Source organism: Moschus berezovskii, chromosome 7 (assembly GCF_049115385.1).
Source record: "Moschus berezovskii isolate FMDL1 chromosome 7, NW_MosBer_1.0, whole genome shotgun sequence".
NCBI classification, from domain to species: Eukaryota; Metazoa; Chordata; class Mammalia; order Artiodactyla; family Moschidae; genus Moschus; species Moschus berezovskii.
The window spans coordinates 31,821,310-31,846,697 of record NC_142466.1 but is presented as its reverse complement, the minus strand read 5'-3'; the positions used below and the strand labels follow the sequence as shown (position 1 = coordinate 31,846,697).

The 25,388-nt window shown below is 39.2% G+C and overlaps 1 protein-coding gene across 1 annotated transcript in view; it reads left to right on the top strand.

Moving 5' to 3' along the window:
• ADAMTSL1 (ADAMTS like 1) overlaps positions 1-25,388 on the top strand; it is a 529,587-nt gene that overhangs the window by 487,705 nt on the left and 16,494 nt on the right. The window contains exon 26 of the mRNA XM_088837881.1: positions 439-646. Within this exon, the coding sequence (XP_088694007.1) occupies positions 439-646 (208 nt within the window). The remainder of the gene's footprint in view (positions 1-438; positions 647-25,388) is intronic.

The window sequence follows — 25,388 nt, the reverse complement described above, 5'->3', positions numbered from 1 at the left end:
GCTCCAGGTGTCCCTTGGTTTGTGGCTACAGCACTCCAACCTCTCTGCCTTTGTGGTCACACTGTCCCCTCCTCTTCCATGTCAGATCTCCCTCTGCCTTTCTCTTCCAAGAACGCGTGATGGTATTTAATGCCTAACCAGATAATGCAGGACAAGCTCATCTCAAAATCTTTAACTATATCTGTAAACACTCTTTGTCCAAATAAGGTAATATTCACAGGTTCCAGGGATGATTTCATGTAGATATCTGGGAGGGGTGAGGGTGGCATTTTTAGCCTACCAGCCCAGGTGTATTCTGTGAAAAGAGACACGGCCCCGCAATTAGCTGCTGTGTGGTAAGAACAGGAGGATGCTGTGGGGCCCCTTTTTTGAGAGTCTGTGGCATTGTTCCTCTGCTCAAGGCTTGCCCTTTGCACTACTCCTTCTTCCTCCTCCCAGGTGGATGGTGACCTCCTGGTCTGCCTGTACGCGGAGCTGTGGGGGAGGCATCCAGACCCGCCGGGTGACCTGCCAGAAGCTCAAGGCCTCGGGGATCTCCACTCCTGTGCCCAGTGACATGTGCACGCAGCTTGCCAAGCGGCCAGTCGACACCCAGGCCTGTAACCAGCAGCTGTGTGTGGAGTGGGCCTTCTCCAGCTGGAGCCAGGTAAGACAGCTTTGTTTTCTTAATTTTTATTTTTTATTGACACATAGTTGACTTGCAGAGTTTCTTGTGTATAGCAAAGTGATTCAGTTGTGCCTATATATTCTTTTTCAGACTATTTTCTATTATGGGTTATTGTAAAATATTGAATATATTACCCTGTGCTATACAGTAGGTTCTTGCTTATCTATTATATATATAGTAATCTGTATCTTTTAATTCCAACTATATCCCAACCCCCTCTTTCCCCTTTGGCAACCATAAGTTTATTTTTCAGGTCTTGTGAGTCTGTTTCTGTTTTGTAAATAAGTTCATTTGTATCATTTTTAGATTCCACATATAAATGATATCATATGGTATTTGTCTTTCTCTTTTTGACTTAGTATGATAATCTTTAGTTGCTTTCATGTTGCTGCAAATGGCATTATTTTGTTCTTTTTATGGCTGAGTAGTATTCCATTATATATATATGTGCAACATCTTCTTTATCCATTCATCTGTTGATGGACATTTAGGTTGCTTCCATGTTATGGTTATTGTAAACAGTGTTGCAGTAGACATTGGGATGCCTGTATCTTTCTGAATTATGGTTTTCTCCAGATATATACCTAGGAATGGGATTTCTAGATCATATAGTAATCCTATTTTTAGTTTTCCGAAGAACCTCTATACTACTTTCCATACTGACTGCAAGGACAGTTCCCTATTCTCCACACCCTTTCCAGCATTTCTTACTTGTAGACGTTTTCATGGTGGCCATTCTGACTAGTGTGAGGTGACCTCACTGTAGTTTTGATTTGCATTTCTCTTATATTTAGTGATATTGAGCATCTTTTCATGTATTTTCATTGGCAATCTGTATTTCTTTAGAGAAATGCCTATTTAGGTCTTCTGCCAATCTTTGGATTGGATTGTTTGTTTCTTGTTGTTGTATGAGCTGTTTGTATACTTTGGAGATTAATCCCTTATCAGTTGCATTGTTTGCAAATATTTTCTCCCATTCTGTAGGTATCTTTTCATTTTGTTTATCTTTTCTTTTGCTGTGTAGAAGCTTGTAAGCTTGATTAAGTCCCATTTGTTTATTTTTGTTTCTATTTCTAGTGCCTTGAGAGTAAGAAAACATTTGACAATTTATATCAGAGAATGTTTTGCCTGCATTCTCTTCTAGCAATTTTATGGTTTCATGTCTTATAAGTCTTCAGGGCTTCCCTGGTGGCTCAGCCATGCTTGTTCCTTGGAAGAAAAGCTATGACCAACCTAGACAGTGTTTTAAAAAGCAGAGACATTACTTTGCCAACAAAGGTCCATCTAGTCAAACCTATGGTTTTTCAATAGTCATGTATGGATGTGAGAGTTGGACTACAAAAAAGCTGAGTGCCAAAGAATTGATGCTTTTGAACTGTGGTGTTGGAGAAGACTCTTGTTGGAGAGTCACTTGAACTGCAAGGAGATCCAACCAGTCAATCCTAAAGGAAATCAGTCCTGAATATTCATTGGAAGGACTGATGCTAAAACTGAAACTCCAATACTTTGGCAGCCACCTGACATGAAGAACTGACTCATTGGAAAAGACCCTGATGCTGGGAAAGATTGAAGGTGGGAGGAGAAGGGGACGACAGAGGATGAAATAGTTGGATGGCATCACTGATGTGATGGACATGAGTTTGAATAAGCTCTGGGAGTTGGTGATGGACAGGGAAGCCTGGCGTGCTGTAGTCTGTGGGGTCGCAAAGAGTTGGACATGACTGAGCCACTGAACTGAACTGGTAGCTCAGACAGTAAAGCATCTGCATGCAATGCAGGAGACCCGGGCTCGACCCCTGGGTCAGGAAGATCCCCTGGAGAAGGAAATGACAACCCACTCCAATACTCTTGCCTAGAAAAATCCCATGGACAGAGGAGCCTGGTAGGCTACAATCCATGGAGTCGCAAAGAGTCAGACACAACTGAGTGACTTCACAAGCCATTTTGAATTTATTTTTTGTATGATGACAGGATGTGTTCTACCTTCACTGATTTACATGTAGCTGTCCAACTTTCCCAATAGCACTTGCTGAAGAGACTACTTTTTCTCATTGTATATTCTTGGATTCTTTGTTGATGATTAATTGACCATGGGTGTGTGGGTTTATTTCTGGGCTCTCTATTATATTCCATTGGTCTATATGTCTGTTTTTATGCCAATACCATGCTGTTTTGATTACTGTAGTATTGTCTGAAATCTGGAAAGGTTATGCCTCCTGCTTTGTACTTTTTCTTCAGGATTGCTTTGGCAATTCTAGGTCTTTGATGGTCCCATATAAATTTTAGGATTATCTGTTCTAGTTCTGTGAAAAATACTATGAGTTATTTGATATAGATCTCATTAAATCTGTAGATTGCTTTGGGTAATATGCCATTTTAACAATATTAATTCTTCCAATCCAAGAGCATGGGTTATCTTTCCGTTTCTTTGAATCATCTTCAGTTTACTTTATTAATGTTTTATAGGTCTCAGCATATAAGTCTTTCACATCCTTGGTGAAGTTTATTCCTATTTGGGGGTTGTAATTTTAAAAGGTATTGTTTTAAATTCCCTTTCTGATATTTTGTTGTTGGTATAAAGAAATACAACATTTTCTGTATGTTAATCTTGTATCCTGCTACCTTGCTGAATGTATTTATCAGTTCTAATAGCTTTTGTGTAGAGTCTTCTGTAGGTCATTTGTGTAGATACTTTTCTGTATACAGTATCGTATCATGTGCATATAAAGATGATTTTACTTCTTCTCTTCCAATCTGGATACTTTTTATTTTTCTTTCTTGTCTGAGGGCTGTGGTTAGGACTTCCAGTACTGTGTTGAACAGAAGAGGTGAGAGTGGGTATCCTTGTTCCCGATTTTAGTGGGAAGTCTTTCAACTTTTCACCACTGAGTGTTATATTGGCTGTAGATTTGTCATAAATAGCTTGTATTATCTTGAGATATGTTCCCTCTGTACTCATTTTGGTGAGATTTATCATGAATGGATGTTGAATTTTGTCAGGTGCCTTTTCTGCACCTATTGAGATGATCCATGTGTCTTTTGTTTACGCTGTGTATCACACTGCCTGGTTTGTGTATGCTGAACTACCCTTGTGAACTTGGGATGAATCCCACTTGGTCACGGTGCATGATACTTTTTACGTGTCATTGGATTCGGTTTGCTAATATTTTGTTGAGAAATTTTGCATCTATATTCATCAGATATTGGCCTGTAATTTTCTTTTTTGGTGGTGTCTTTGCTGGACATTGGTCTTAAAGAAATTTCTCCAGTGATTCTAAGTCGTTTGTTCAGGAGTGGGATCTAAGCATGGACATATTTTAGAAGCCACCGAAGTGATTCTGCTGTGCAGTCCAATGTTCCAAACCAGGAAGAATTGAAGTCTCGCTGGTACCAGCATCTCCTTTCTTAATTCTTTGCTGGAGGTTAACCAAAAAAGTCCCAGGTTAGCTCAGCAGAGCAGAATGGGGGCTCAACTGGATACAAGGAGAAATCACATTGACTCTGCATTTGGAGAGGAAATTTTATGTTTAATTATAACTTAAAAAGAAAGACCAATACAAATAGTGACACACACCAGGCCATGACAGGTGAAGCCCAGGGCTGTGGGGTGCTGACAGTGACTTCACCGCTGTCATCATTTCTGGGCCAGGTGAGGTTGAGGACAAGTCAGGAACTCCCATTTGTAATTAGAACCTAGGTTTTCCCCAGCGCAGGTAGATAGGGCCTCTATTTAGACAAAGTGTAGTTGTCCTACTCATCTGACCCCTTCTGTGTTTTAGAATGTTGTTAGCAGCCCCTTCACACACCCCCAAAAAAAGAAGTCGGCTGTGCCACTTGAGGGAAATGATATAATTGTATATGCTCTGTTTCTCCTAAAGTCTGTGTTCAAAACCTACTGGAGACATTGCTGTTGTTGCTCTTGCTGTTTGGTCACTCAGTCATGTCTGATTCTTTTGTGACCTCATGGATTGTAGCCTGCCAGGCTCCTCTGTTCATGGGATTTCCCAGGCGAGAATTCTGGAGTGGATTGCCACTTCATTCACCAGGAGGACTTCCTGACCTAGGGATTCAACCCATGTCTCCTGCGTTGGCAGGCAGATTCCTTACCTCTGAGCCACCAGGGAATCCCTGGAGACCTACTGAGCTTCTAAGAGCTGCCTGCAAAGACAGATAATCAGCTGGTACCTACCAACTATGCAGGAACAACTGTTGTGGTTTGTCAAAGGCCAGTGCTAACTGATAGGCTGACCATTCTGATTGGCCAGGTATAGTTTCTAAATGGTCAGTATCTGAAACATACCATTATGCTTGGCCTGCAAGGACATCCCAAAGCAACCACATGGCTCTTAATTCTTTGTGTAACTGTATGACCAAGCATGATCAAATGTTTGGGGGCAGTTAACAACTTGAACTTATTGGAACTGGTAGCTACACATCAGTGCATTTGTTTTCCTTCATCCCCACCCTTAGGTGTGTTCTTTGGAAAACAGTCACTTGGAACTTCCTATTAAGTTAATACACTGTGGCCATCTCTAATGAAGATGAAATGTTATTTGGAGGAAATGTGACCACAGAATTTCTTTGCAACTGAAAAGCCATTTGTGTCCCAGGTGAGCCCAGGGATAATGCTCCATGCTAGCAAATCAACACACTCAGCCAGAGGCTCCTTTCTGGGGCCTCTACCAACCCCCCTTATTTTCAGTGACCTAATACATGTAGTTCATAATCAAAGAGGCATGAGCTCCCCCTTGCTCCCACGCCTGGGGGATATCATCTTTCTCTTACCTAGAAAAGCCCCTTCTGGTAGCTCTCATTCCACCCAAGGAAGCTCTGCTTGTAGGCCCTCAAGGCTTATTGGCATTTTGTGAAACTACAATTGGGAACAGATCTGGCTACACATGGGAGATGTTTCTGCATTGTATCACAGAGGTCACTCAAGGGTATATACATGCACATTGATCATGCTCAGTGATTATTTTTCCTAAAAGACAGAAAAATAGGTCTTTGCCCCATTCCTTCCTCTCAAATACTCTCACCCCCTTCTTTCTTCTAAAACCCTCTAGGCAAAATGTCTCTAGCTTTAATGTGAATCACTTGTGAGTCTTATTAAAAATGAAAATTCTCATTGAGGTTTGACAGAAAACAACAAAATTATGTAAAGCAATTATCCTTCAATAAAAAATAAATAAATTTTAAAAAGAGGAAAAAAATGCAAATTTTCATCTAGCATATCCAGAGTAGTTTTGGATGCTGAATTTTTTTAATCCATGTAGAGTTGATTTACAATGTTAGTTTCAGATGTACAACAAAGTGATTCAGGTATACATTTTTTCAGATTATTTTCCTTTATAGGTTATTACAAAAAATTGAGTATTAGTTCCCTGGGCTATACAGTAGGTTGTTGTTGGTTATCTATTTTATATATAGTTTATGTTGATGTTTATATCAAATTTCTAGTGTATCCTTCCCTCCTGCTCCTTTCCCTTTGGTAACCATAAGTTTGTTTTCTATGTCTGTGGGTCTGTTTCTATTTTGCATATAAGTTCCTCTGTACCATTTTTTTTTATATTTCACATATAAGCAATATCATATATTTGTCATTCTCTGTCTGGCATAATTCATTTAGTAATGATACTCTTTAGGTCCATCTACGTTGCTACAAATGGCATTATTTCATTCTTTTTCTGGCTGAGTAGTATTCCACTACTTATTTATTTGTATTCCATATAAATACACCACATCTTCTTTTCCATTCCTCTGTCAACAGACATTTAGGTTTAGACATTTAGGCTTCCAGAGCTTGGCCATTGTAAATAGTGCTTCAGTGGACATTGAGATGCATATGTCTTTTCCACCTATGGTTTTCTGCAGATATATGCCCAAGAGTGGGACTGCAGGATCATATGGAAGCTCTGTTTTTAATTTTTTAAGGAACCTCCATACTGTGCTCCGTAGTGGCTGCATCAATTCACATTCCCACCAACAGGGTAAGAGGCTTCTTCTTCTCCAGCATTTATTATTTGTAGACTTCTTGATCGGAGAAGGCAATGGCAAGCCACTCCAGTACTCTTGCCTAGAAAATCCCATGGATGGAGGAGCCTGGTAGGCTGCAGTCCGTGGGGTCGCTAAGGGTCGGACTCGACTGAGCGACTTCACTTTCACTTTTCACACATTGGAGAAGGAAATGGCAACCCACTCCAGTGTTCTTGCCTGGAGAATCCCAGGGACGGGGGAGCCTGGTAGGCTTCCGTCTGTGGGGTCACACAGAGTCGGACACGACTGAAGTGACTTAGCAGCAGCAGCAGCAGCAGACTTCTTGATGATGGCCATTCTGACCACTGTGACGTGACACCTCATTGTATTTGGCTGTGCTGGGTCTTCGTTACTGAGTGGGCTTCTCTCTAGTTGCGGCAAGCAGGGGCTACTCTCTAGTGATGTACAGGCTTCTCACTGCAGTGGCTTCTCTTGTTGTGGACCAAGGGCTCTAGGGATTGCAGGCTCCAGCAGTTGCGGCACACAGCCTCTGTCGTTGCGGCTTGCGGGCTGTAGGGCACAGGCTCAATGGCTGTGGTGCTCGGGCTTGTTGCTCTGTGGCGCGTGGGAGCTTCTCGGATCAGGGATTGACTTTGTGTCTCCTGCATTGGCAGGCAGATTCTTATCCACTGTGCCACCAGGGAAGCCCCCTCATTGTAGTTTTGATTTCCATTTCGCTAATAATTAGTGATGTTGTTCATCCTTTCATGTGCTTTTAGCCATTCTGTATGACTTCATTGGAGAAATATCTGTTTAGATCTCCTGTCCCGTTTTTTGATTTGGTGGGTGTTTTTTTTTTTATATTGAGCTGTATGAGCTGTTTGTATATTTTGGAGATTAACCCCCTGTCAACTGCATCATTTGCAGATATTTTCCCCCATTCTGTAGGTTGTTGTTTCATTTTGCTTATGGTTTCCTTTGCTGTCAAAAAGATTTTAAGTTTAATTAGGTCCCATTTATATTTATTTCCATTACTCTAGACAGTGACAGGCAGTGAAAGTTGCTCAGTTGTGTCAGACTCTCTGTGACCCCATGGACTGTGGACTCTACAGTCCATGATATTCTCCAGGCCAGAGTACTACAGTGGGTAGCTGTTCCCTTCTCCAGGGGATCTTCACAACCCAGGGATCAAACCAGGTCTCCCTCATTGTAAGCAAATTCTTTACCAGCTGAGCCACCAGGGAAGCCCATTACTCTACAAGGTGTATCCAAAAAGATATTGCTGCAATTTATGTCAGGATGTTCTGCCTATGTTTTCCTCTAGTAATTTTCTCGGAGCTGTCCAGTTTTCCTAGCACCACTTACTGAGAAGACTGTCTTTTCTCCATTATATGGTTTGCGTCCTTTGTCATAGATTAATTGACCGTAGGTGTGTGGATTTATTTGGAGGCTTTCTATCCTATTCCACTGATCTATATTTTTGTTTTAATGCAGCACCATTCTATTGTGATTGCTGTAGCTTTGCAGTATAGTCTGAAGTCAGGGAGCTTAATTCCTCCATTGAATGCTGAATTTTTTTTATTGATTTACTTTTAATTTTTTACTTTTAAAATTTACTTTTAACTTTTTTCAAAAGTTCTTTGAAGAATTACATTTTATCTAAATTTTATCCTCATTTTTGAAAGATACTCTTTCTTGGGTGATTTTATTTAAACTGGTTAGTGTTTTTAGAGTATTCAGAAACTAGGCTGTTAAGTACATTTAGCTTTAATCATTTCGGAATTCTTTTGACACATTTTAATTGACTAATGGAAACTCTTAGCTCTGACTTTTTTGTTGTTGTTATATACATATATTAATGGAAATCTGTTATTCAGGTTGGTAGCACTAAATTAGTACCTTTTCCCTCAGGCCCAGGAAGGAGATATCATGGAGAGTTTCAGTGTTTAGTGAGCTTTGTTCCTTTCCCACCTATGAATAGCACTTTATGACATAGGCTGAACTAAACAAATATGCAGTGTTATGTGGATCGTTGTGCAATAAAGCTGCTAACGTCACATATATTGTAAAGTCTGATAGTCTCAAGCCTGTGAAGCGCATATCATGTAGACATTTTAAACATAAAGCTTTAATATGGATAGGAAAGCCACTTAAAACATTGAATAGTTGCATATAAATTGTTCTCTTGAACTTCTTTCATTTTTAATAAAATTTAAATCAAAAAATAAAGAAAAGTGAATGCTGAACTTTTAATGGAAGTATAATTCATAAAATATTAGTTTCAGGAGTACAACATAATTTGATATTTGTATACATTTCAAAATTATCACCACAATAAGCCTAATTAATATCCTTCACTATACAGTTAGCAAAAACATTTTTTTCTGATGAGAACTTTTAAGATCTATTCAACTTTTGAATATGCAGTACAGTATTAACTATAGTCACCATGCTGTCTATTAAAATCTCCATGACTTACTAATTTTATAACTTGAAGCTTGTACCGTTTGATTCCCTTCACTATTTCACCCACCCCTTAACTATGGCAACCACCAATCTGTTCTCTGTATCTATTTTGCTTTTTGGTTTTGTTTCAGTTCCACATGTAAGTGTCTTTGTCTTTCTCTGTCTGACATATTCTACTTACTTAGCATGGTATCTTAAGGTCCATAAGTGTTGCCACAAATGGCAACACTTTATCCTTTTTTATTGATTAGTATTCTTCTATATGTGTGTGTGTGTGTGATGTGCATATATACACACACAGCATATATACCACATCTTTATCACTTTATCCTTTGATGGACACTTAGGTTGTCTCCATATCTTGGCTATTATAAATAATGCTGTAATGAACATGGAGGTGTATATATCATTTCAAACTAGTATTTTCATTTTCTTTAGATAAATACCTAGAAAGAGAATGCTGGTTCTATTTTTTATTTTTTCAGACCCCTCCATACTGTTTTTTAAAGTGGCTGCACCAATTTACATTGCCACCAGCAGTTCACAAAGGTTTCCTTTTCTCCACATCCTCACCAACACTGACTTCTTGTCTTTCTGATAACAGCCATCCTAACAGGCATGAAGTGATAGTTCACTGTGGTTTTGATATGCATTTCTCTGATGATTAGTGATGTTGAGTATCTTTCTTTTTATCATGTACCTGTTTGCCATTTGTATGTCTTCTTCTAAAAACAAAATGTCTATTAAGATCCTCTGCCCCTTTTTAAATTACTTTTTTTCTGTTGAGTTATATGAGTTCCTTACATGTTTTGGATATTAAACCTTTATCAGAAATATGGTTTGCAAATATTTTCTCCCATTCGGCAAGCTGCCTTCTCATTGAATTGAAGGACTTGTTTGCTATGCAGAAGTGTCTGGATTTAATGTAGTCCCACTTCTTTGTTTTAAAAATAATCATCCCAAAATCAACGACAAGGAACTTACCACCTATGTTTTCTTCTAGGAGTTTTCTGGTTTCAGGCCTTCTGTCAAGTCTTTAATCCACTTTGAGTTAATTTTTGTGTATAGAATAAAGTAGTGGTCCAGTTTCTTTCTTTTGCATGTGACTGTCACATTTTTCCAGCATTAATTGAAGAGACTGTCTTTTCCTCACTGTATATTCCTGGTTCCTTTGTTGTAAATTAATTGGCCATATATGCATGGGTTTCAGTCAGTTCAGTTCAGTTCAGTCGCTCAGTCGTGTCCGACTCTTTGGGACCCCATGAATCACAGCAGGCCAGGCCTCCCTGTCCATCACCAACTCCCGGAGTTCACTCAAACTCATGTCAATTGAGTCGGTGATGCCATCCAGCCATCTCATTCTCCGTCGTCCCCATCTCCTCCCACCCCCAATTCTTCCTAGCATCAGACTCTTTTCCAGTGAGTCAACTCGCCACATGAGGTGGCCAAAGTATTGGAGTTTCAGCTTTAGCATCAGTCCTTCCAATGAACACCCAGGATTGATCTCCTTTAGAATGGACTGGTTGGATCTCCTTGCAGTCCAAGGGACTCTCAAGTCTTCTCCAACACCACAGTTCAAAAGCATCAATTCTTCGGCGATCAGTTTTCTTCACAGTCCAACTCTCACATCCATACATGACTACGGGAAAAACCATAGCCTTGACTAGACGGACCTTGGTTGGCAAAGTAATGTCTCTGCTTTTTAATATGCTATCTAGGTTGGTCATAACTTTCCTTCCAAGGAGTAAGCGTCTTTTAATTTCCTGGCTACAATCAGCATCCACAGTGATTTTGGAGCCCCAAAAAACAAAGTCTGACACTGTTTCCACTGTTTCCCCATCTATTTCCCATGAAGTGATGGGACCAGATGCCATGATCTTCGTTTTCTGAATGTTGAGCTTCAAGCCAACCTTTTCACTCTCCTCTTTCACTTTCATCAAGAGGCTTTTGGGTTCCTCTTCACTTTCTGCCATAAAGGTGGTGTCATCTGCATATCTGAGGTTATTGATATTTCTCCCAGAAATCTTGATTCCAGCTTGTGCTTCTTCCAGCCCAGCGTTCCTCATGATGTACTCTGCATACAAATTAAATAGGCAGGGTGACAATATACAACCTTGACGTACTCCTTTTCCTATTTGGAACCAGTCTGTTGTTCCATGTCCAGTTCTAACTGTTGCTTCCTGACCTGCATACAGGTTTCTCAAGCGGCAGGTCAGGTGATCTGGTATTCCCATCTCTTTCAGAATGTTCCACAGTTTATTGTGATCCACACAGTCAAAGGCTTTGGCATAGTCAATGAAGCAGAAATAGATGTTTTTCTGGAACTCTCTTGCTTTCTTCATGATCCAGCGGATGTTGGCAATTTGATCTCTGGTTCCTCTGCCTTTTCTAAAACCTGCTTGAACATCTGGAAGTTCACGGTTCACATACTGCTGAAGCTTGGCTTGGAGAATTTTGAGCATGACTTTACTAGGGTGTGTAAGATGAGTGCAATTGTGCGGTAGTTTGAGCATTCTTTGGCACTGCCTTTCTTTGGGATTAGAATGAAGACTGACCTTTTCCAGTCCTGTGGCCACTGCTGAGTTTTCCAAATTTGCTGGCATAAATAGTGCAGCACTTTCACAGCATCATCTTTCAGGATTTGAAATAGCTCAACTGGAATTCCATCACCTCCACTAGCTTTGTTCGTAGTGATGCTCTCTAAGGCCCACTTGACTTCACATTCCAAGATGTCTGGCTCTAGGTGAGTGATCATGCCATCGTGATTATCTTGGTCGTGAAGATCTTTTTTGTACAGTTCTTCTGTGTATTCTTGCCACCTCTTCTTAATATCTTCTGCTTCTGTTAGGTCCATACCGTTTCTGTCCTTTATTGAGCCCATCTTTGCATGAAATGTTCCCTTGGAATCTCTAATTTTCTTGAAGAGGTCTCTTGTTTTTCCTATTCTGTTGTTTTCCTCTATTTCTTTGCACTGATCCCTGAGGAAGTCTTTCTTATCTCTCCTTGCTATTCTTTGGAACTCTGCATTCAGATGCTTATATCTTTCCTTTTCTCCTTTGCTTTTCGCCTCTCTTCTTTTCACAGCTATTTGTAAGGCCTCCTCAGACAGCCATTTTGCTCTTTTGCATTTCTTTTCCATGGGGATGGTCTTGGTCCCTGTCTCCTGTACAATGTCACGAACCTCCGTCCAGAGTTCATCAGGCACTCTATCAATCAGATCTAGTCCCTTAAATCTATTTCTCACTTCCACTGTATAATCATAAGGGATTTGATTGAGGTCATATCTGAATGGTCTAGTGGTTTTCCCTACTTTCTTCAATTTGAGTCTGAACTTCACAATAAGGAGTTCATGATCTGAGCCACAGTCAGCTCCTGGTCTTGTTTTTGCTAACTGTATACAGCTTCTCCATCTTTGGCTGTGAAGAATATAATCAATCTGATTTCAGTGTTGACCATCTGGTGATGTCCATGTGTAGAGTCTTCTCTTGTGTTGTTGGAAGACGGTGTTTGCTATGACCAGTGCGTTCTCTTGGCAAAACTCTATTAGCCTTGCCCTGCTTCATTTCGTGCTCCAAGGCCAAATTTGCCTGTTACTACAGGTGTTTCTTGACTTCCTACTTTTGCATTACAGTCCCCTATAATGAAAAGGACATCTTTTTATTCTTGCCTTGAGAACCCCATGAACAGTATCAAAAGGCAAAATGATAGGATACTGAATGAGAAATTCCCCAGGTCGGTAGGTGCCCAGTATGCCACTGGAGATCAGTGGAGAAATAACTCCAGAAAGAATGAAGGGATGGAGCCAAAGCGAAACAAATACCCAGTTGTGGATGTGACTGGTGATAGAAGCAAGGTCCGATGCTGTAAAGAGCAATATTGCATAGGAACCTGGAATGTTAGGTCCATGAATCAAGGCAAATTGGAAGTGGTCAAACAGGAGATGACAAGAGTGAACGTCGACATTCTAGGAATCAGTGAACTAAAATGGACTGGAATGTGTGAATTTAACTCAGATGACCATTATATATATACTACTGTGGGCAGGAATCCCTTAGAAGAAATGGAGTAGCCATCATGGTCAACAAAAGAGTCCGAAATGCAGTACTTGGATGCAATCTTAAAAACGACAGAATGATTTCTGTTCGTTTCCAAGGCAAACCATTAAATATTACAGTAATTCAAGTCTATGCCTCAACCAGTAATGCTGAAGAAGCCGAAGTTGAACGGTTCTATGAAGACCTACAAGACCTTTTAGAACTAACACCCAAAAAAGATGTCCTTTTCATTATAGGGGACTGGAATGCATGGGTTTACTTCTGGGCTATTCTTTTCCACTGACCTGTGTGTTTTTATGGAAAACTGCTCTGTGTTGATTGCTATAATTTTGTAATGTAATTTAAAATCAGTGATGCCTCCAGATTTTTTAGTTCTAAAGCATGCCTTGGCTATTTGGAGTCTTTTGTGATTTCATACACATTTTAGAATTATTTATTCCGTTTCTGTGAAAAATGCCATTGGAATTCTGGTAGAGTTGGTAGTGAATCTGTAGATTTCTTTAAATAATATGGACATTTTAACAATATTGATTCTTTCAATCCATGAGCATGGGTTATCTTTCAATTTACTTTATCATCTTCAATTCTGTCATCAATGTCTTATATTTTTCAGTGTATAGGTCTTTCATCTCCTTCATTAAATTTATTTTGGGATATTTTATTCTTTTTGGTGCAACTGTTTTCTTAATTTCCCTTTCTGATAGTTTGTTATTAATCTATAGAAATACAATAGATTTCTGTATGTTGATTTTGTATTCTGCAAATTTGATGAATTTATTAGTTCTAATGGATTTTTTTGGTGGAGTCTTTAGGATTTTCTATAAATAGTATATCATCTGCAAAAACTGACAGTTTTACTTCTTTCCTTCCAATCTGGATGCCTTTTTCTTCTTGCCTAATTGCTCCTGCAAAGACTTATAATAGGATGTTGAAAAGAAATGGCAAGAGTGAGCATCCTTGTTTTGTTCTTGATGTTAGAGGAAAAGCTTTCCGCTTTTTTCAGAGTATAATGTTAGTTGTGGACTTGTCATATATGACCTTTATTACGTTAAGGTAGTTTCCATCTACACACACTTTGTTGAGAATTTTTATCACAAACAGATGTTGAATTTTGCCAAATGCTTTTTCTCTATTAAGATGATCATGATACTTATCCTTTCTTTTAATGTATTACATTGATTGCTTTGTGGATATTGAACCATCATTGCATCTCTGTACTAAATCTCATTTGATCCTTTTACTGTAATACTGTTGAATTTGGTTTGCTAATATTTTATTGAGGATTTTTGCTTCCATGTTCATAAAGAATGTTGGTCTGTAATTTTCTTTTTTGTGTCATCCTTGTCTGTTTTTTGTTGCTATTGTTCAGTTGCTCAGTTGTGTATGAGTCTTTGCAACCCCATGAAGTTCAACACACCATGTTTCCCTGTCCTTCGCTATCTCCCAGAGTTTGTTCAAATTCATGTCCATTGAGTCAGTGAGTCAGTGATACCAGCCAACCATCTGGTCCTCTGTCATCCCCTTCTCCTCCTGCCTTCAATCTTTCCCAGCACCAGGGTCTTTTCCAATGAGTCAACTCTTTGCATCAGGTGGCCAAAGTATTGGAGTTTCAGCTTCAGCATCAGTCCTTCCAATGAATATTGAGGGTTGATTGTCTTTAGGATTGACTGGTTTGATCTCCTTACAGTCCAAGGGACTCTCAAGAATCTTTTCCAACACCACAGCTCAAAAGCATCAATTCTTCAGTGCTCACCCTTCCTTATGGTCCAGTTCTCAGATCTGTACATGACTACTGGAAAAACCATAGTTTTGAGTAGACAAACCTTTGTCGGCAAAGTAACATCTCTGCTTTTTAACAAGCTGTCTAGGTTTGTCAGCTTTTCTTCCAAGCTTTTCTTAATCTTGTGGCTGCAGTCACCATCCACACTGATTTTAGAGCCCAAGAAAATAAAGAATATCACCATTTCATTGTTTCCCATCTATTTGCCACAAAGTGATGGGACCAGATGCCATGATCTTCATTTTTTGAGTGTTGAGTTTTAAGTCAGCTTTTTCACTCTCCTCTTTCACTTTCATCAAGAGACTCTTTAGTTCCTCTTCACTTTCTGCCATAAGAGTGGTGTCATCTGCATATCTGAGGTTATTGATATTTCTCCCGGCAATCTTGAGTCCAGCTTATGCTTCATCCAGCCTGGCATTTCGCATAATGTACTCTGCATATAAGTTAAATAAGCAGGGTGACAACATACAGCCTTTACATACTTCTTTCCCAATTTTGAACTACTCCATCGTTCCATGTCTGAGTCTAACTGTTGCTTCTTGACCTGCATACAGGTTTCACAGGAGGCAAGTCAGGTGGTCTGGTATTCCAGACCATCTCTTTAAGAGGTGTTCATCTCTTTAAGAATTTTCTACAATTTGTTGTGATCCACACAAAGGCTTTAGTGTAGTCAGTGAAGCAGACATAGATGGTTTTCTGGAATTCTCATGATTTTCCATGATCCAAAGGATGTTGACAATTTGATCTCTGGTTCCTTTGCCTTTTCTAAATCTAGCTTGTACATTTGGAAGTTTCCAGTTCACGCTGAAGCCTAGCTTGAAGAATTTTGAGCATAATCTTGCTAGCATGTGAAATGAGTGCAATTGTGTGGTACTTTGAACATTCTTTGGCATTGCCCTTCTTTGGGATTGGAATGAAAACTGGCCTTTTCCAGCCCTGTGGCCACTACTGTTTTCCAAATGTGCTGGCATATTGAGTGTAGCACTTTCAGACCATCATATTTTAGGATTTGAAATAGCTCAACTGGAATTCTGTCACCTCCACTAGCTTTGTTCATAGTGATGCTTCCTAAGGCCCACTTGACTTCGCACTCCAGGATGTCTGGCTCTAGGTGAGTGATCACACCATCAAGGTTATTCAGATCATTAAGATATTTTCTGTACAGTTGTTCTGTGTATTCTTACCACCTCTTCTTAGTATCATCTGCTTCTGTTGGGTCCATACCGTTTCTGTCCTTTATCGAGCCCATCTTTGCATGAAATGTTCCCTTGGTATCTCTAATTGTCTTGAAGAGATCTCTAGTCTTTCCCCTTCTATTGTTTCCTCTATTTCCTTGCATTGATCACTGAGGAAGGCTTTCTTATCTCTCCTTGCCACTCTTCGAACTCTGCATTCAGATGGATATATCTTTCCTTTTCTCTTTTGCCTTTTGCTTCTTTTCTGAGCTGTTTGTAAGGCCTCCTCAGACAACCCATTTTGCCTTTTTGCATTTCTTTTTCTTGGGGATGATTTTGACCACCACCTCCTGTACAGTTTTACAAACCTTTGTCCTTAGTTCTTCAGGCACTCTATCAGATCTAATCCCTTGAATCTATTTGTCACCCCCTTATAATCACAAGTGATTTGATTTAGGTCATACCTGAAAGGCCTAGTGGTTTTTCCTGCTTTATTCAATTAAGTCTGAATCTGGCAATAAGGAGTGATGATCTGAGCCACAGTCAGCTCGTGGTCTTATATTTGCTCACTGTATAGAGCTTCTTCATTTTCAGCTGCAAAGAATATAATCAATCTGATTTTGGTATTGACCATCTGGTGATGTCCATGTGTAGAGTCATCTCTTGTGTTGCTGGAAGAGGGTGTTTGCTATGACCAGTGTATTCTCTTGGCAAAACTCTATTAGTCTTTGCCTTGCTTCATTTTGTACAGCAAGGCCCAACCTGCCTGTTACTCAAGGGATCTCTTGACTTCCTACTTTTGCATTCTAGTCCCCTATGATGAAAAGGACAACTTTTTTTTTTTGGTGTTAGTTCTAGATCTTGTAGGTCTTCATAAAACCGTTCAACTTCAGCTTCTTTGTCATTAGTGGTTGGAACATAGACTTGGATTACTGTGATATTGAATGGTTTGCCTTGGAAACAAACCAAGATCATTCTGTTGTTTTAGAGATTGTACGCAAGTACTGCATTTCAGACTCTTCTGTTGACTATGAGGGCTACTCCATTTCTTCTAAGGGATTCTTGCCCACAATAGTGATATAATGGTCATCTGAATTAAATTCACCCATTCCCATCCATTTTAGTTCACTGATTACTAAAATGCCGATGTTCATTCTTGCCATGTCATGTTTTACCACTTCCAATTTACCTTGATTCATGGACCCAACACTCCAGGTTCCTATGCAATACTGTTCTTCACTACATCGGAATTTACGTTCCCCACCAGACACAGCCACAACTGGGCGTTGTTTCCACTCTGGCTCAGTCTCTTCGTTCCTTCTGGAGCTATTTCTCCACTATTCCCCAGTAGCATGTTGGTTACCTGCCGACCTGGGGAGTTCATCTTTCAATGTCATATCTTTTTAGCTTTTCATACTGTTCATGGAGTGCTGATGAGGGTCTGGTTTTTAGTTTCAGGGCAATGCTGGCCTCATTAAATGAGTTTGGAGAAGTTCCCTCCTCTTGTATTTTTTGGAGGAGTTTGAGATGGATTGATATTAATTCTTCTTTGAATGCTTCCAAGAATTCATAAGTGAAGCTGTCTGGTCCTGGATTTTTGCTTGTAGGGTGATTTTTTATTACTGACTCAATCTTCTAACTTTTATTGGTCTGTTCAGATTTTCTATTTCATCATGATTCAGTTTGGATAGGTTGTATATTTCTAGGAATTTATCCATTTCTTCTAGGTTGTCTAATTTATTGGTTCAGAGTAGTCTCTATGATCCTTTATATTTCTGTGGTATCAGCTGTAATATCTTCTCTTCCATTTCTGATTTTATTTGAATCCTGTGTGTCTCTTGTTCTGTAAGTCTGGTGAACGCTTGTCAATTTTGTTCATAATTTCAAAGAATCAGTTGTTGGTTTCATTGATCTTTTCTATGGCTTTTTTAAAAATTAATTTATTTATTTTAATTGGAGGCTAATTACTTTACAATACTGTAATGGTTTTTGCCATACATTGACATGAATCAGCCATGAGTGTACATGTGTTCCCCATCCTGAACCCTCCTCTCACCTCCCTCCCCATCCCATCCCTCAGGGTCATCCCAGTGCACTGGCCCTGAGCGCCCTATCTCATGCATAGAACCTGGACTGGCGGTATGATAATATACATGTTTCACATATGATAATATACATGTTTCAATGCTATTCTCTCAGATCATCCCACCCTCACCTTCTCCCACAGAGTCCGTAAGTCTGTTCTTTACATCTGTGTCTTTTGCTGTCTCGCATATAGGGTCATCATTACCATCTTTCTAAATCCCATATATATATGTGTTAATATGCTATATTGGTATTTTTCTTTCTTACTTCACTCAGTATAATAGGCTCCAGTTTCATCTACCTCATTAGAACTGGTTAAAATGCATTCTTTTTAATAGCTGAGTAATATTCCATTGTGTATATGTACCACAGCTTTCTTATCCATTCGTCTGCCAATGGACATCTAAGTTGCTTCCAATAGCTAGGTTGTCCTAGCTGTTGTAAACAGTGCTGCGATGAATATTGGGGTACATGTGTCTCTTTCAATTCTGGTTTCCTTGGTGTGTATGCCCAGAAGTGGGATTGCTGGGTTGTATGGCAGTTGTATTTCCAGTTTTTTAAGGAATTTCCACACTGTTCTCCATAGTGGCTGTACTAGTTTGCATTCCCACCAACAGTGCAAGAGGGTTCCCTTTTCTCCACACCCTCTCCAGCATTTATTGTTTGTAGACTTTTGGATAGCAGCCATTCTGACCAGCGTGAGATGGTACTTCATTGTGGTTTTGATTTGCATTTCTCTGATAATGAGTGATGTTGAGCATCTTTTCATGTGTTTGTTAGCCATCTGTATGTCTTCTTTGGAGAAATGTCTGTTTAGTTCTTTGGCCCATTTTTTGATTGGGTCGTTTATTTTTCTGGAACACATTTCTTCATTTTGCATAACTCCCTGTTGGTTTCCATACTTTAGATGAAATAACCATCTCCCGCAGTCTTGAAAGAGTGGCTCATGTAGGAGTGAACTTTGTATTTCAACCCTGTCTCAGTACTGTTATCACCCAAACCTTTGTGCTTGTCCAAGCAGCCTATTGTATTTTTAAAAGCTCCCAGTGGTTGAGGATGTGCCAAGACCTGTCAGTGTCCCTACAGAGAGGATCTCAGCATCTAGGTTCATATTGTTTTAACTTTTTAAATTTATTTTAATTGGAGGCTAATTACAATATTGTAGTGGTTTTAGCCATACATTGACATGAATCAGCCATGGGTATAGATGTGTTAAAAGCTGCTGCAGGAGAACTTGACTTCCAAGGTACACAGATATACATATAGTATTATGGGACTGAAAGTGTAAGTTCCACTGGCCAGGTAATGGGGTAGTATTCCTTGAATGGCAGTTGCACATATTGAAGCTATAAATGAGAGTATAAGCTCTTTCCTGGGAGATACTGGAGCAATGCAGAGGGACTGTCCAAAGACTGCATCCACACCCTACGTTCCTTGAGAAAAGTCTTGTAGTCCACTAGATGTGTGCCAAACCTGGAGCCTGCCCCTCAAGCCGGAGTTCCAGTACAAACAGAAAGCCAAAGGGATGTGCCACAGCTTGCTGTCTGCACAGTGCCCTAGGGGTGGTAACCTGCCAAGAACTAGGTATCTGATTGCCACAGTCCCGTGGGACACAGAAATGCCAGCTCCCCTGACCACCCAAGTCAGGCAATCAAGGGGCATCCCTGGAGTGGTCACTGCAAAAACTAGGACACTGGACATAAAAATCAGGGAGCCAGCTGCATGTAAAGTTCCACTCCAGAAAACATGTGCTCTGGAGCACAGCAGAGGGAGGGTGCAAGGCTAGTGCCTACCCTCTGAGGTATCTGGAAAGTCTCTAGAAAATTACAGTCAGTCTTTAGATGCAAGTTTAATTAGAAGTCTGCCACTCAGGCTATAGCCATGATGATTAGCTAAGAGGCCTCCTTCACAGAAATACCAAGCTTCTGTGTTTTTTACCTCCTTCTGAGCCCTAAGAGAGGGTGATAGCTGTTTAAAAATCCTTTTCCATTGGTTATAATCCTGTAAGACCTGAAGCATAAAGCTCCACTGGCTTCCAGAGTTGGCTATGTAGTGATGTCTCCTAGCAGCAACTGAAAAAAATCAGGACCATATAGAGGGGTGTGGGCTCCATGCTGATTATTACACCCCCTTGAGACCAAGAATTCAAACTCCCCTAGCCTCCAGACCAAGCAGTCAAGAGGCCTCCTCTGGGCAGCAGCCACAAAGACTAAGGCACCAAATGCATGTGAAAACTCCCTTCTCGGAGACACTGGTGCTCTGGAGGATGGCAAAAGGACTGTGCGACAATGGTGCCCATGACTCTCAGTCCTGGAGAATGCTCCAGCAGGCTTCTAGATTTGTGTTTTAAGTGAGATGTCTGCTTTCAGGCCGATGCTTTGACATAAGCAGGTGAGCTTCCTTTTCTTTGAGTATGACCAGCTGTCTCGGAGTTCTGGGACGTAAGCCGTGAGCCCCATTAGTGTTTCGAGTTAGATGTTTGCGGGAGCTCGTCTCTCAGATGCAGGTTCCAAAAGGTAAGGTGTCCAGTGTGGAGTCTGAACCCTTCACTCCTTAGGGAGAGGCTCTAAGTATTGAGTTTTATCCAGGTTTATGGCAAGATTATGTCTCAGTTCTTCCTACCTGCTTTGATGTAGTTTTCTCATTTGCCTGATGTGTGGTTGTCACTCAGGCAGCCTTTAGGATTTTTTTAGAAGTAATTTTTCCATATGGAGCTGTAGACTGAATACATCTGTGGGAGGAGGTGAGTTCAGGATTTTCCTATATCACCATTTTTAACTGGAACCCTAAATCTTATGGTTATTGACATTTTTTACCAAGAGACTCCAGGTTTCATGAGATGTTTAGAGAGCTTTGAAGGATGAACCAGTGAAGGAAAGGATATTAGGTAAAAGCAGTCCTCTTAGGTCAGGTAACTATGTCCATAGCCAGTTACTGTTGCTCCTGCTATGGCCAAATATACCAAAGTCTCGCCAACCACATCTGTTTGAGCAGGTGATGCTAGAAAGTGTGAACTCAGAAGATAAAGAGTAAGGCTTTGAGGATCCAGTGCGACACTGCTATTCACAAACACACAAGGGTAGGGAAAATATAAAAATAGCCCCTTGACACTGAAAATCCTTTTTTTAATTATTGTGATAAAATATACTTAACAATATTTTCAATTCAGTGACATTAAGTACATTTGTATGGTTGTTCAACTATCACCACAATGCATCTTCAAAAACTGTTTCATCATCCCAAGCTAAACTCTGTACCCATTAAACAATAATTCCCCATTATCCCAGTCCCTGGTTGCCACTATTCTACTTTATTTCTATGAATTTGACTATACTTATCAAACCATACAGTATTTGTCCCTTTGTATCTGCCTTGTATCATTTTTATTGTTTTCAAGATTCATGTATGTTGTAGCATGTATCAGAATTTCATTCCTTTTTAAGGCTGAACAATAGTTCAGTGTTAAGTATATACCATGTTTTGTTTATGCATACATCTGTCATTGGATGGATGGGTTTGGTTCCATCTTTTGGCTATTATGAATAACACTAGTTTGAATATGCATGTATAAATATGTACTCCAGTGTCTTCTTTCATTCCTTTGCGTATATACCCAGAAGTGGAATTGCTAAATCATCTGGTAATTCTGTGCTTAATTTTTGAGGAACCGCCATACTGTATTCTATGGCAGCTATGTCATTTTACATTTTTACCAACGGTGCACAAAAGTTTCCATTTTCCACATTTTCAATGATTGTTATTTTCTGGGTTTTTAATAATAGACATCCTAGTGGATGTGAAGTGGTGGCTCATTGCAGTTTTGATTTGCATGTCCCTGATTTCTAGGGATGTGAATATAGTTTCATGTGTATGTTGGCCATTTATAGATCTTCTTTAGAGAAATGTCTATTTAAGGCTTTGTGTTTTATAGAATTGTTCTTCTTGATGTTTTCTGAATATTAATCCTTTATCAGATTTTTCTCCTATTCTGTAGGTTGCCTTTTTACTCTGTTGATAGTGTCCTTTGATAAAAAAGAGCTTTTAGTTTTGATGATATCCAGTTTATCTAATTTTTGTTGTTTTCTATGCTTTCAGTGTCATAGTCAAGAAATGATTGCCAAATCCAGTAGCATGAAGCTCTTCCTCTGTTTTCTTCAGTTTTACACTTAACTCTTACATTTAAGTCTGTGATTCATTTTGAGTTCATTTTTATATAGTGTAAAGTAAAGCTCCAACTTCATTCTTTTTTACGTGGATATTCAGTCTTGTCAGAACCATTTGTCAAAAAGACTGTCCTTTCCCCACTGAAAGCTCTTGGCATACTTCATCTGACCATATATGCAAGAATTTGTTTCTAGGCTCTCTATTCCATTCCATTGGTCTATATATCTTTCTGCAAGCTAGAACTACACTGTTTTGACTACTTCAAATTTATAGTAAGTTTTGAAATCATGAAGTATAAAACCTCCAACTTTGTTGTCTTTTTGGCAGATTGTTCCAGCTATGTGACTAATTTCTTTTTGTAGTTTTCCATGTATAAGTCTTTCACTTCTTGATTTATTCTTAGGTATTTTATTCTTCTTAGTGCTTGTTCTCTTAATTTCCTTTTCAGATTGTTCATCAATTATTAGACATCCTAGTGGATGTGAAGACATCCTAGGATGTGTATAATCATCAATTATAGAAATGTACCTGGTTTTTAAATGTTGATTTTTGTATCCTTCAACTTTGAATTCATTTATTGGGATTTTAAGAGTTTTTAATGTATCTTTGTAAACTGAACAGAGGTCATTTTGCTTCTTCACCTTTCCAACTTGCATGTTTTTCTTTTTCCTTGCCTAATTGGTCTGAAGTTCCAATAATATGTACAAGAATGCTGAATATAGCATTCTTGTTCATCTTAGGGGAAAAGTTTTTAGTCTTTACTATTGAGGATGATGTTAGTTGTGGGTTTTTCATGTATGATCTTTATTATTTTAAGGTGGTTTCTTTCTACTCCTAGTTTTTTATGTTTTATTATGAAAAGCTGTTGGATTTTGTCATGTGCTTTTTTTGGCATCAGTTGAGATGATCGTGTGCTTTTTCCCTTCATTATGCTAATAAGGTATTATAGAACATTGACTGATTTTCATATGTTGAATCATCCTTTAATTCCAAAAAAAAAAATCCTGTGACTTCGTGGCATATAATCCTTTTATTATGCTAAATTTGGTTAGCTAGTATTTTGTTCAGGATTTCGTCACCAATAGTCAGAAGGGATATTGTTCTTTAGTTTTATTATAGTGTTTTGGTATACTGGCCTCATAGAATGAATTAGGCAGTGTTAGTGTTCCCTCCCCTTCAGTTTTCTTGAAGAGTTTGACAAGAATTGGTATGAATTACTTTTTTAATACCAGGTAGAATTACCAGTGAAGCTTTCTGGTACAGGGCTTTTCTTTGTTGGGAGGTCTTTAATTACTGATTCAATCTCTTTACTAGTCATAGATCTAGTCACACTTTTACTTCTTCATGATTCACTCTTGGTGGGTTGTATGTTTCTAGAAAATTGTCCACTACACCTAGGTTACCCAGTTTGTTGGTGTACAATTGTTCATAGTACTTTTAATCTTTATTTCTATAAAATCAGTAGTAATGTTACCACTTTCATTTCAGATTTTAATAATTTGAGTCCTCTTTTTTGTAGTCAATGTAGCTAAAAGTTGTCTATTTTGTAGATCTTTAGAGACAGCAAACATTTGACTTCACTGATTTTCTCTATTCCTTATCTCCATTCTAGTCTTTATCATTTCTTTCCTTTTGCTAGCTTTGGATTTAGTTTGCCCTTCTTATTTAGTTCCTTAAGGACTCAAGGTTAGGTTCTTTGAAATCTTATTTTATATTGGGGAATAGTTGATTTACAATGTTATGTTAGTTCAGGTGTACAGAAAGTGATTCAGTTATATCCACTCTTTTTCACATTCTTTTCCCATATAGGTTATTATAGGATATTGAGTAGAGCTCCTTGTTGATTGTCTATCTCCCCCACCTTTCCCCTTTGATACACGTAAGTTTGTCTTTGAAGTCTATGAGGCTCTTTTGAAAATAGATTCCCCAGCAAGCAATACCATATATTTGTATCTCTCTCTCTGACTTACTTCATTTAGTATGGTAATCTCTAGGTCTATTCATGTTGCCACAAGTGATGTTATTTCCTTCTTTTTATACCTTTTTAATCCATTCCTCTGTCAGTGGACATTCATCATGCTTCTATGTCTTGGCGACTGTAAGTGCTGCTGCAATGAGCAGTGGGATATATGTATCTTTTTGAGTTATAGTTTTCTACAAATATATGCCCAGGCATGGGATTACAGTATAACATGGTGGTTCTACTTCCAGTTTTTTAGGAAATCCCCATACTATTCTCTATAGTGCTTGTACCAATTTACATTCCCACCAACAGTATTAGGAGGCTTCCTTTTCTCCATACCCTCTCCAGCATTTATTTTTTGTAGATTTTATGATGATAATCATTCTGCTAAAGTGACATCTCATTGTAAATTTGCACTTCTGTAATAATTAGCAGTGTTGAGCATCTTTTCATGTGCTTTTTGGCCAGCTGTATTTCTTCTGTGGAGAAATGCCTAATTAGAGCTGCCAGTTTTTTTATTGAGTTGTTTATTTTTGTGTGTTTTGGAGATAAATCCCTTGTTGGATGCATTGTTTACAAATATTTCCTCCCATTCTATGGGTTGCGTTTTCATTTTGGCAATGGTTTTCTTTGCTGAACAAAAGCATTTAATTAGTTCCCATTTATTGGGCTTCCCTGGTGGCTCAGCTGGTAAAGAATCTGCCCACAATGTGGGATACCTGGGTTTGATCCCTGGGTTGGGAAGATCCCCTGGAGAAGAGAATGGCTACCCACTTCAGTATTCTTACCTGGAGAATCCCAATGGACAGAGTGGGCTACAGTCCACAGGGTCGCAAAGAGTTAGACATGACTGAGCAACTAAGCACAGCACGTTTTTATTTTCATTGGTCTTGAAGGTCGATCCAAACAGATATTGCAGATATTGCTGCAATTTATGTTGGAGGATTCTGCCTAAGTTTTCCTCTAAGAGTTTTATAGTATCCAAGCTTTTTTTTTTTTTTTACATGTAATTGTCCAGTACCATTTATAGAAGAGGCTGTCACTTCTCCATTGTATAATC